General features: G+C 39.8%; 1 protein-coding gene across 1 annotated transcript in view; it reads left to right on the top strand.

The window, feature by feature from the left end:
• Positions 1–2,742: 2,742 nt before the first annotated feature.
• The window catches only part of LOC118415881, a gene marked incomplete in the record, with an annotated part of 35,770 nt that continues 26,504 nt past the window's right edge, over positions 2,743–12,008 (top strand). The window contains 8 exon segments of the mRNA XM_035820788.1: positions 2,743–2,892; positions 4,532–4,709; positions 6,851–6,992; positions 8,115–8,232; positions 8,591–8,711; positions 9,079–9,239; positions 10,226–10,374; positions 10,586–10,676. Of these exon segments, the coding sequence (XP_035676681.1) occupies positions 2,823–2,892; positions 4,532–4,709; positions 6,851–6,992; positions 8,115–8,232; positions 8,591–8,711; positions 9,079–9,239; positions 10,226–10,374; positions 10,586–10,676 (1,030 nt within the window).

Below are 12,008 nucleotides of genomic sequence, written 5' to 3'. Positions count from 1 at the left end.
CTGTTATTCTTATTATATATATAACATTGAAACAATCTCTAATACACTTCAACTACATAGAGTGATAAAAAATTTTAGCCTTAGAAACAGACATCAGTTACTGTAAATGCAGAAATGTTCGCGGTGGATTAATGTTCGTGGTTTTTGCGGCGGCCGCTTCATCGCGAATTTAAAACCACCGCGAACATTTTTCCACAACAGTAAGAGACTACAGTGCATGGTGCTACTGCAAAATTAAAACCACCGCGAAAAGTTCATTTTCCCGCTACTGCGAAATTAGATCCCCGCAAACTTAAATGCATTTACAGTACTACCCAAAGTAGCTAATGATCTGTTTGTTTGAGTAAGCTGACACTTATGTGGTCTCATAGGTTCATCATGGTCATGGCTTTTCAATGTTGTGGAATTTTGTTTGTTTCCTGGCCCTGGACTACATCCAGGACAGAATCAGCACTTAAAATAAACAGGCAAGATCTGAAATCCTCTGCATGCCTTCTTCTAATGTTGGTGAAACTGATAATCAATCTGAGTGGCAATAAATGAAATTCCATTTGCATGAGCCATAAAATGATAAAAAGATACAGCCAATGGTTACTCTTGCTTCACTTTGTAGTCGGTAGTTAAACAACATTGTATGTACCAAATCAACAACAAACGCCTTTACAAGGGTGAAGCTTTCTTCTATTTCAGCTCATATTTTGTGTCTATATGAGCCCAGTGCATCAGTATCTTTACCAGTACTGTGAGTTGTTTTCCACATTGGGATGACCTTTGTCCTAATATCTGTTCTTCCGGTGGTGCAGTAAGAACTCCGTAAGGCTAACCAAACACATGGCACACCTTGGCAACAACAACAGGCTGCCTTCCTTCCGAGAAGCACTGTTTTCTGCTGGTATCAGCAGTTTGTGAGCTGCACGGTACTGTATGTAACATTAGCTGTGGCACATTAGGTTTGTTGATTCTACCCGCCAATAGGCTGAGCTCACATCTTGTCCCTTTGCCAACTTGAAAGGCAGCCAAGCAGAATGCAAAGTCAGGAGCTCCAAAACCAGTTTCCTCCTATTTGGACAGATGGATAATCCAGCTAAAGATTGTTGTTCCTTGTCGACTGTAATCCACTGAATTAAATCTTTGTGTCAGGAGGTACGAATGTAGGACTTTCAGAAGTTTTGAACCCAGACAAAAGTGTATCAACCGTATGATCTACACGTTGTCATTATAGTGATTATACTTGTATCTTATGGGTAAGTGATATAATGATATCAAAGTAAGTTTGAATGTTTATTAGTAGAAAGTCTATCTCATCAATATATATAAAAAATTGTTCATGAAAGAGTAACCACAATGTATGTGATGTAGAGTTTGGCAAGAACTTAGTATCTGTATTTAACCGCTTAACGGTTAATACACTAAAAGCCTGGACTTATCATGTAACACCATTAAAATTATATAAGTAATGGTAGAGCCTATAATCATGTATCATTGTGATGCAAGGTCATTGGTCACTAACTGCTGAAATTTTCACTGGAATAAAGAAAGCCTTGTTGTATGCCACCTGGCACACCTGCAGATGATATTTAGGTACAATACTGAATGAGATCTGGAACAATAGAGTCATTATCTCGCATTGTTACCACATTTCTGTAACTTTGGACATTGAGGTTCTCTTGGTATTTGACTGGATGAAAAATATATGAGATAGATTAACTGAAATAGATGTTAAGTGGGATCTCATTTTTAAAGTGGAATGTTTGACTGAACAAAGAAATTGCTATTACAAATGCATATAGTATTTGGAACCATATGTATATAGTAATTGGAACCATGAACAATCATGAATTGTATATTTCAGGATTTTTGTAATAAAAAAGGACTTTCATATTTTAAGTGTATCATAAGTATGTTCAATCCAATTTTTATAAAAAAACTTATGAAAATACAGAAATATAACAAGTAAAACTGGAGACTACATCGTTAAAACCTTAACATTCTAGAATATGCCTTTCAGAAACCTGTTGCCATGGTAACACAAAAAAGGAAAACTTTTGTGAGCATTATGAAATTATTGTCAACCAAGTTTTAGAAAAAGTCACCAAGTTGGTGGCTCTTAACGTAAGCCATTCAGGCACGGGCCAAGGTAACAATCTACTATTTCTACTTAAGAAAAAAATAGTATTTGAGAATTGTTGTTGTGCTATAGAAAATGTACTTATGACTTTTTTTTAATATGAGTGAATAGGTAACCAGTGGGGACACCATCAACCTCAACTTGACATCAAGAAGCTAAAGTCCTTAGTTCATTAACCCCCAAACTGAAAAACAAGCTGATGATGTCATTGTACAAGCTATCATGTTACGTGGGGTGATCCTGTTGGTGTAAAAAAGTGCTGATGAAGACAACAAGTGGTTGGATCCAGAAGGCAGCCTCAGCATTTTAATGTACCCAAAACACTTGTGGCCTGACCAGACTTGCAAATGCTCTTTGGCATGACTTCAATAAATGGCTTTGTCCTTCTGTCTTAGGGGTCTGCAGTGATTAAATGCCCCATCAACCAATGACTGTGTGGTACCCCACAATACCAACAAAATTTATGTAGAGTGTACACTACTTACTAGCCTATCAAATAAGTTGACACTGTGAGGTTAATTTACAACTTTTGGTATTTGCTGTGGGCAAATGGTGACATGCAGGGCCACCCTGTGTCAGCATTATTCTAATTAGCATAAACAGTGCATTGGTCCATAATCCCATTGTTCAAGGGGACCTTATAAATACTGGTGCTGTGTCGGGGGAGATCAGTTCAGTTGGGACAGCTGACAAGATGAGGGTCCCCGCGATTTTGGCTCTCCTGTGTTGGGTGGCCTGTGCCTCCGCCTGGGAGTGTGACAGCAGTAAGTTTGGCTTCTTCCCCATTTGACCTTCTCATTGCTCTTCCGTAAAACAGTTTTGCAACAAAATAGACTTTTTTTTTACGAAGTTTCATTTTCTTTTGCAGCTTGCATTGATAGATCAGCACGCAGTAGCCTTTCAGCCAAATGTCAATTTTTTAAAATCCATTTGAGATGCAAAGAGTTTTATGCTGAAAATATGTTTATCACAATTTCGTTCATTCACATAGAATTTATAAATAAGTATTAATTTAATTTGGATATATGCAGCTTCCTTGGGAGACAATGAATTTTTGAGAAACTCTGTACAGCAGTGAGTACTCAAAGATTAAGTGCAGTTGGAACTTTGATAACATCAATTCAGTACTTGCCTAGGAAAGTTGCATATCACAATTTCTTTGTAATCATGTTTGTCAGAAAATGTTACGTTTTGACCACAAACCAACCAGTCGATGCCATTAGATGAATTTGTTTTCCTTTCACTCACACTGTCAGGTCAAATTGACTTTCCAGTACATTTCCCATAGTGGCATATGGCACCACCGTTGCCAGCTTAGCATTTAAAATTTGCCAGGCAATTTAACATCAGTCTTCTGTCACATTCAATCTCAAATAGTCAAGTTGCTAAAGGTTTGCTTTCTTGGCCTTGGGATGGTATATTTAAAGGGATCAAATTTGGCAGTCTACATGTACAAATGCCAACCTCCCAAAAATGTACTTGTTGATGCCAAGAATGGGATCACAACAGGACTAATGTTTTTGTGGGGAGGCACATTACCATAACTATGGGATGAAAAGGGCTTGTCGCACTGGGGTTTTAGTGGGGGTTGCCCCCTGAAAGAGTTACACAATAGGATATGTGGGCCTTCCGAGTGGCATATGGCACTTCAAACCGTTAGGATTAAACGGTGTATTCCGCTTTAATATCTAATTTCAAAAACTGGATAATGTATAATCTAGGAGGAAACTCACAAGTGTGAATCTGTTTTTTTAGACTTGCAAAAGGCCTCATGAAAAAAATAGAATGGAAAATTGCTAGTGGTCCAATCAACCTGTTGAGACAACCTGGCTAGCTTAGAATGTAACTGGTAGCCTTGGATGACATTTTCAAGACAAGAATCCTATATTATATATTTCCATTTTTACTCTTATTGCATTGACTGCATTAGAGATACGGTAACAAGAAAAAGTTGACTACCTGTTGTAGTGTTCGTTATCTGTGAGAAAAGAATGTTACTAGGATAGCATAATGCATGGACACATCTTTCTAGTGATTTTGTCCTATTAATATTGGTATGGAGCACTGAGGTGTTACTGGAACAGTGATACAGCATTTAGAAAATTAGTTCTTGAAGTGTCCAATACCTTAGGCAGCCTAGGCCAGGAGCTGGTCCATTTCTCTGTTAGGTTCCTCCATGTTAAATGGTCCAGAGCCCTAAACACTCAGTTGTCTCTAAAGTAATTGCCCATTAGGTAAAAGACCAACTCAGATGGAAAGAGCTGATTGACAGTCAGCCCTATCAGTGCATGGCACCAGAATTCTATCTGATCTTAAATTTCTGGGAGCAGAAATATTCTCATTCTGGTCTGTATATTTTTTTTTAAGTACCACAGAGGTCTCATCTTTCCACCATACTTTCAGATGCTGAACACTTGACAGCGGTCGACATTAAGATAAAAAGCCAAGAGGATCATGTGATCTACGGCCAGCTCCACGCCTGTCCACGGGCCGGAGAGGAGCTCAGCTCGAACCTCCGATTCCGATTCCAGAACCCGCGCAACATCATCCTCGATGAGGAGACTGGAAGCTTTCAATACAGGTGAGGTATTATTATGTTGTTGCCACAATTTCATTGGCTGTTTCTATGAATTGCTTGCTTGTTATGACTCAGAATTAATGAACTGATATATGTGAAGAAAGTTTTTGGGCAGCTAGTATAAAATGCCTTAAAGCCTTTAGTTAGTAAGGCATCTCTTGCAAGAGGACTCAAGAAAAAATAGACCTAATGTTCCATTAAATTTATTTAAAGGAAGGGAAGAAATTATCAGTGTTCTGTTGTGGAGTTTAGACATCTACAAGTATAAAGGCTGGAACTTAAAGGTACAACTTGGTATATCTTTGCTGTGTATAGGATTTAGAATAGCCCTTTTCCAGCCAGGTTGAGTTTTAGAGTGATTTACATACAATGGCACTCTGCCAACTTGGTCAAAGTCCACCCCAGGAGAATGTGGGGAACCTGTTTGACCCCAGCAAAAGGGTACCTGTTGTGTAACCTGTAATCCCATATAGCCTTACATCTAAGGTGCCGTGTGTCAACACTTCTGGGTTACCACATGCCGTTACCTGTGGTCACGCCACCTGTCCTGTCAGCACTTTCTGTAACAATCAACTGTCAGTCATGTGCAGACTGGGGAGAGGCTTGGTGGTCCCCCAGATGTGCGCTGCCTGTGACTACGGGAACAATCTCTCAAATGCCACACCAATAAATTTGATTGTTGGATGTCACAGATCATTTTTTGGGGAAAAAAGAACTATAGAATATTAGGGGGTGTATAATGTACAACAAGGACAGTTTCAGCTATCTTTTTATAAAAAAGCTACACATTAGGTAACTTCTTAACAGCTTATACAGCCTTACAGCCAGCAAAGTGTTAATTACTGTATATTGCTTTATCACGGAACAACAGTGGCATATCTGTGTAGACCAGATCGTACACACGTGCAGGGTACACATGTGCCCAGGGCAGATCAAAGGTGCCAAGAAATGTGTAGAGCACATCTGTAGACATCAGGTTATCATCAGATGACTTCTACAGGTCATTAGTTTTGGTTAACAGGTGGTCACAAAAAGTTCACAGCTCAGAGTCCACCTGTGAATGATACAACTGCAGTAATGATGTTAAGTCAGTGTGATTGGTCAGATGGTTCAGTCACATAGTATGCTGTAAGACAGTCTCTAAAGGCAGCCATTTTGACATCTCAATCATCACGTTGATTTATAATGATCTTGAATACAAGTTTCTCTCTCTTTGTCTCATAACCATTTCTGCCATGACCATTGTGCATTGTCACCAAAAGTGGACAAGCCATGTAGAATCTGAAGCTTCCCATTGGCTACTGAAGATAATGATCCTTACAGCATCAGGACCAGCCCAATTTATATCTTTGGAATTCAAATTGCTCTTGACATAGAGTTTCATATCGTACAATGGCAACTTGGGTCTTGTTGAGACATTTCAAGCATTGTCTGAAGTATTTTTCAAGTGTGTTGCAAACCTGGGCTTACTAGTTACAAAGTTGAACAACACTGCTCAAGTGTTAAGGTTATGAGACTTTTGAGTGCCAAGACAATTGCAACCAAGGAGCTTTTATGTTGCAACAAAGGTCATAAAAACATTACCTTGTTTGTTGAGAACTTGAGACAAAATCAGTGCTCATGTCTGAGCCATTGTTTAATGTCATGTCCATGATGATTTATGGCTGAGGACCAATAAACAATACAAAGTCAAGTTTAAAGACAATGGGTCATAAAATATATGAGTGCCAGTGTCAATATTTTGGGTGTAGCAGTGGATAGTTTACAGTCATAAATATGTACTTGAAATAAGCAATGCCATGATTCATTAGATTTTAGTGCTGTATGTCCCTCAGATGATAAATGTTAAATTGAACAGTTGCTGTGCTAGTGTTGCTTGATAGTAGCTAAGGTTATACCAATGGTAATTCACACACCTGTATGCCTTTTTTGAAGTAGAATATCTTTAATTTGTGACTTGTTGGGGGAAAATGTTGCAACTAGAAAGCCAGTAATTTTACAGATGTTGTCATGTTTTATGAAAGCTTTCTTGCACAGGACCTCTGTCCAATGCATTATGATCAACCTGACAGAATTTGGATAAAAAAGTTTTTCAAAGCAGTTTTAGAACCTTGAGACTCAGTCTTCTTGTTCTTGTTCTGCAGCCCTGACCGGGAACACTTCAGTGGGGTGGACAACTTTGTCTACACTGTTGAGGACGAGGTGGAGCGCAGTGAGCCCGCCAGTGTCTTCATCAGTCTCCGCCCACAGCCTGACGAGCCCAGACTGCAGGTGCAGCATGTACAGGTGAGTTAACCTTCCATCTAGTGGTGTGATGTTCACCACTGCAACTGTGCAAGGATAAAGTTTTACTTTGTCATCATCATCATATTGCATCAGTGCTCTAGCCAGTGTCCGTTTTTCCGTCAATTGATGGAAATTTGCTGCGTGTGACGGAAAATTTTAAAACCAATCCGTCAACCTTGACGGACAAAAATCTGATGGTGGAAGCTTCAGGCGGCTTGGGGACGCCGTCCATGGCTGTTTGTTTTGCTATTGTCATGATTGTTGACAATACGATAATCTCATTAAAACCTGTTTTTCAAGGTCTCAGTTCAGTCTCTCTGACTCCTGGAATAGTGTTTTCGCGACAATGGGAATTGGCTGATGGAAAAAAATTTCGAGCTGGCTAGAGCCCTGTACTGCATCCAGAATTAAGTGCCTTTTGATAAAATTTGACATTGTCAGGAAACAGAATAATCTCAAAATATGCATAAACCTGCAGTTTTGCTATGGCAGTTTTAAAATGTTCCTGCCATGTGTAATGAGCCAGCTTAACCCAAATGATTTTACACATAATTTTGAGGGGTACAAAACACATGTAGCCTCACTTTGTGCTTAATATGTATAACCTAATGTTATCCTTGTCCAAAAAGAATAAGAGAGAATATTGAATTTTTTCATGAATTTGAGATAAATGACAGTGATTTTATGTCTCCATTCTATGAGACCATAGTCATATATGCAGAGTTGTTACATAACAAATAGAAAGGCAATGCTTTCCATTTGGTTTTATTTGGTCAGGAGATACAAATATTGTATGATCAACACTCTGGTACTTCAACTGACAGTATGCACTTTGGACCTGTCTACATCAGCAGTTAGGTCTTTGTCTTTCATTAATCCAATTCACACTCTAAAATTTACATCATCAATTTCTGTCATCCCTAGACCTCTCACCATCAATTAGCATATTTATTGGATAAGCTCAGCCAATAAAGGAAGTACACTGATGTAATTTCAATGTCTCATTTTCTTTATAGTCATGTGAAATATCCTATAATAAAGTATGTACCTATAGTGCTGCCATGTATTGTGTAGATATGCTATTTGTACAATTGTTCTAAGTCCGCTCTTTGTCTCCTGTAGGGTAATGAAGGTGAGGTGATCCCCCTGCACATCCAGGCCCAGCTACAAGATCAGGACGGCTCCGAGACTCTGACTGTGACTCTCTGCAACTGTGGCCAGGAGGTCTCCTGCAAGTCTAGTACGTAATCATGTAACCTTCGGTATTGATAAACTTTGTGTGGACACGGCTTACTGCATAATAAGTGGTGACATACACAGGTCCATGTAATTGAAAATGTGTGAGATCTAGTGAAATTTTCTTTAGCATCAGCATGTATCACGTTACTAGACATCATTACTTAATGTAGTACATTTTACTATTGGTATGACTTAATAAACTTTCCTAAGGTCCTGTGCAAGATAAAGTACAAATCGTCCATTTTTCTCTATCAAAAATGAATTCGTCATAATGCATTAATCATTTTGCGATGCTTTAGATTTTTTCGTTCACAGTCTATGACAAATGTTGGATTAAATGCTCTTGTCCTTACCAACAGACAAGTGCAAGTGCCAGCTGAGTGTGCCGTCTGGGTGGCACTTCTTGGCGGGTGGCCAGCGTGTGCCCCGCAGGAACCTGAACAAGCTGACTCAGGAGCAGGCCAACCAGCTCTCCATCCAGTAAGCAGGAACTATGGGCTGGCTTGGATTAGTCTAGAACTGTTATCTTGGCAACACAAATAATTCAAACTTAGGACAGTTTTCTGAACTCTTTGTTCCCCATAAACACCATCGAGATCTCTTAAAGTTAGGATCACTTCTTCTACAAAAGATGAATAATGGAAACAAACAGCTGAAGTAGATACATAGCTGCCATCTACTGCAGTATTGTGTGATGTGCATCTTATGCTTCGTGATCAGTAATTCTTTATATAGTCCTCTTTGGAATTCTAACTCAAAATTTATATCCAGTCGGTAAACATACAGTTGCAATTACGTATGTGGGACATAGGAATAGATTTATTCAGATCATGCTGTATACTTGCAGTGTACCTGAGAACTCCCATGGCCAGTACTGCTTCGGCGTCCATGCCATCTCTGTGGAACAGAAGGGCAAGGGTCACGTCAACGCCCAGATCAGCCAGGACATGCACATCACCGTCCACTCCAGGAACCAGGCACCCACCATCACCCACCACTCCAAGACTGGTAACAACCTTTTTAAGACTTTGTAGAAGGTTTCATCCTCCTCCAACAAATTCTTACATCTCAGACAGTAGCCTGTAGAGTTCAGTTGTAGACCAGTCAGATATCATTTCAGTTTTTGAACCACATCAACACTTTTGAGAAGAACCTTGAGAATAATATTGTTTTGCATTAATACGATAGGTTCCCCAGTTTGTAATATCCAATATAATTATCACAGATTTTTTGCAGGTCCCAATTTCTAGCAGTGTAGGTTTTGTTACTGTAACATGATTTGCAAAGGAAAATAGCTTTGATCATCATCAGCAAGATGGTTTTGCTTGAACTAAGTTGGAGCAGTCTCCATTCTGAGGCCAAAGCTAGATAAAAAAAAAAAAAACATGTCTGCGGTTCTGCAATATTTATGGTGTAGCAAACAAGACAGAACGCCAGACATATTTGCTTTTGATTACTTATCTAGCCCTGACCTGAGAATGAGACAGGAAATTACAGAACTTTGGACTTGTTATTGTTTGAGACCAGGTGTTGACCATGGCAAGTCAAAGTACAAAGGGCAAACTTGCAAACTGTGATATGTCCTTAATTTACCCTAGGCTTGTCAGAAATATTGGTTTACCATACACAGTATAATCAGCTTCTAAAGACTACATTAAATTTTGAGTATTGATTTTAGCAAATCAATTTTTGGTCTGTGTTTTTGGAAATCAGGGACATATTACTCAAGGCTTGTTCGCGCCTAAGAGTAAGCCAGTTCATGATTTGAACTGCCCATGCATGTGGTCGAAGGTCAATGCCCCTAACTTGTCAAATCTCCAGACAATGATTGATATGTGTCCAGATGTGTTTTGCTTACACTGTATGTCTTAGGGGCCTTCAATGTTGACATATATCACACAATGCATCACATTGTGCATGGTTATCACTGATTACCGGGTTATTCCTTTATGAATCAATACTTTTTCACAATTAAAAATCTGCCTTCAACATAGAAACCCTGCGCTGGTGCACCATCTCCAGCCAGGAGCAGCAGAAGTGCCAGGAGATGAGCCGTGCCTTCAGCAGGAGACTGAACCACAGGCTGGAGTGTGTGCAGGGCCAGTCTACTGAGGACTGCATGTACAAGATCTCTCATAACATGGTAATACATATCAAGGACATTCTTCTATATGATGTCCTTGTATCTACTTACTACATACAATCTACAACACACTAAAGATTTGTTTGAGCCATTTTTGTATGTGCAGGGACTGTTTGGCGATTTTGTAATGGATTTAGCAAGATTACCCAGAATGTTTGGCATGATAGAAAGTATTGTATCATAATGGAATGATAATTTGTGCTATGTATAGGCTGATGTGATCACTCTGGATGGAGGAGACATCTACACTGCTGGCTCCAAGTACAACCTGGTGCCAGTCATGGGGGAGGACTATGGAAATGGTGAGAAGTAACTTCATCCTTTCTTCCATCTTATGGTGGAATCTCTAAAGAACTGATTGATTGATATAGTAGTCTGCTTTGCTAAAAGAAATTGTTTTATACTTCATGGATTTGCTTTAAAGTAGAGGTGCTTTCTGGTGAATACTAATTTTGAACATGACAAGGCAACTGAAGCAATTTGCAAGTTTTCCAAACATTACCATTCTATGTCCTTGGTGCTGAAAGTGTGATTATGCTAAAGCTTTCTGCCACTTTCAGGTGATGCCAGCTACTGGGCTGTTGCTGTGGTCCGTAAGGACAACCAGGAAATCAACATCAACAACCTGCGTGGCCGTAAGTCCTGCCACACCGGTATTGGCAAGACCTCTGGCTGGAACGTGCCTGTTGGCTGGCTGATCCAGAACAACCAGATGCAGGTGGCAAAGAGGCAGTCTGTTGCACAGGCTGTGGGCAAATTCTTCAGCAAGAGCTGTGTGCCTGGTCAGTACAAACCAAACACTCATGCTTTCATACGTCTACCATATAGCATACTACTTTGTTTTTTTCAATCTGTCCTCTTCCTCCAATCTCATATATTGATCACTGCACATTTCTAGGTGCCCAAGGCCTAGAGTACGACCCTGATAGCACCAACCCTGAGAGCCTCTGTTCCCTGTGTGTTGGAGAGGGAGAAAACCGCTGTGTCCGCAACACCAACGAACCCTACTATGGATACTCTGGAGCATTCAGGTACAAACTTGAAGAAGTTAATAAGAGAGTCTTTCAGAATTTTGTTACGTGAATTGGTAAATGGGCAAATTGTACAAAGAAATTGTGATTTCGTTTCATCTTATTGTGCTATTTCCACCCCAAGGTGCCTTGTTGAGGGTGCTGGTGATGTTGCCTTTGTGAACCATGTCACCGTGTATGAGAACACCAATGGCCACAGTGAGGAGGAATGGGCCAGGAACCTGGATGAGGATGACTTTGAACTTCTGTGTCCTGATGGCTCCAGGAGGCCATGGAACCAGTACAAGTAAGACACACTTTAATAGATCTACAAATTCATGCAAATATAAAATAACTCTGACTTAGCTAAATAGTTACATGTGTAGTTCATAGGTAAGTGACCCTGCTTCTGGAACTAGAGCCGTGAGTTTGATCCTGGCTGTGTTGCTCACCTGACATTTATTGAAAGGGTTGTAGTACTTAGAATGGGACTTTCAGCTTTAGTCTACAGTTCCCTGTCCCATGTTGCAATAAACTAATACTAATTGTTAATGGGCGATACTCAAAACAACGGTCCATTTTGATGCAAGGGAATGTTTGGTGGAGTCTTCATGTAAACCATGC

Source organism: Branchiostoma floridae, chromosome 5, assembly GCF_000003815.2.
Source record: "Branchiostoma floridae strain S238N-H82 chromosome 5, Bfl_VNyyK, whole genome shotgun sequence".
In the NCBI taxonomy this organism is placed as follows: Eukaryota; Metazoa; Chordata; class Leptocardii; order Amphioxiformes; family Branchiostomatidae; genus Branchiostoma; species Branchiostoma floridae.
This window is presented reverse-complemented; position numbering and strand designations above follow the sequence as displayed.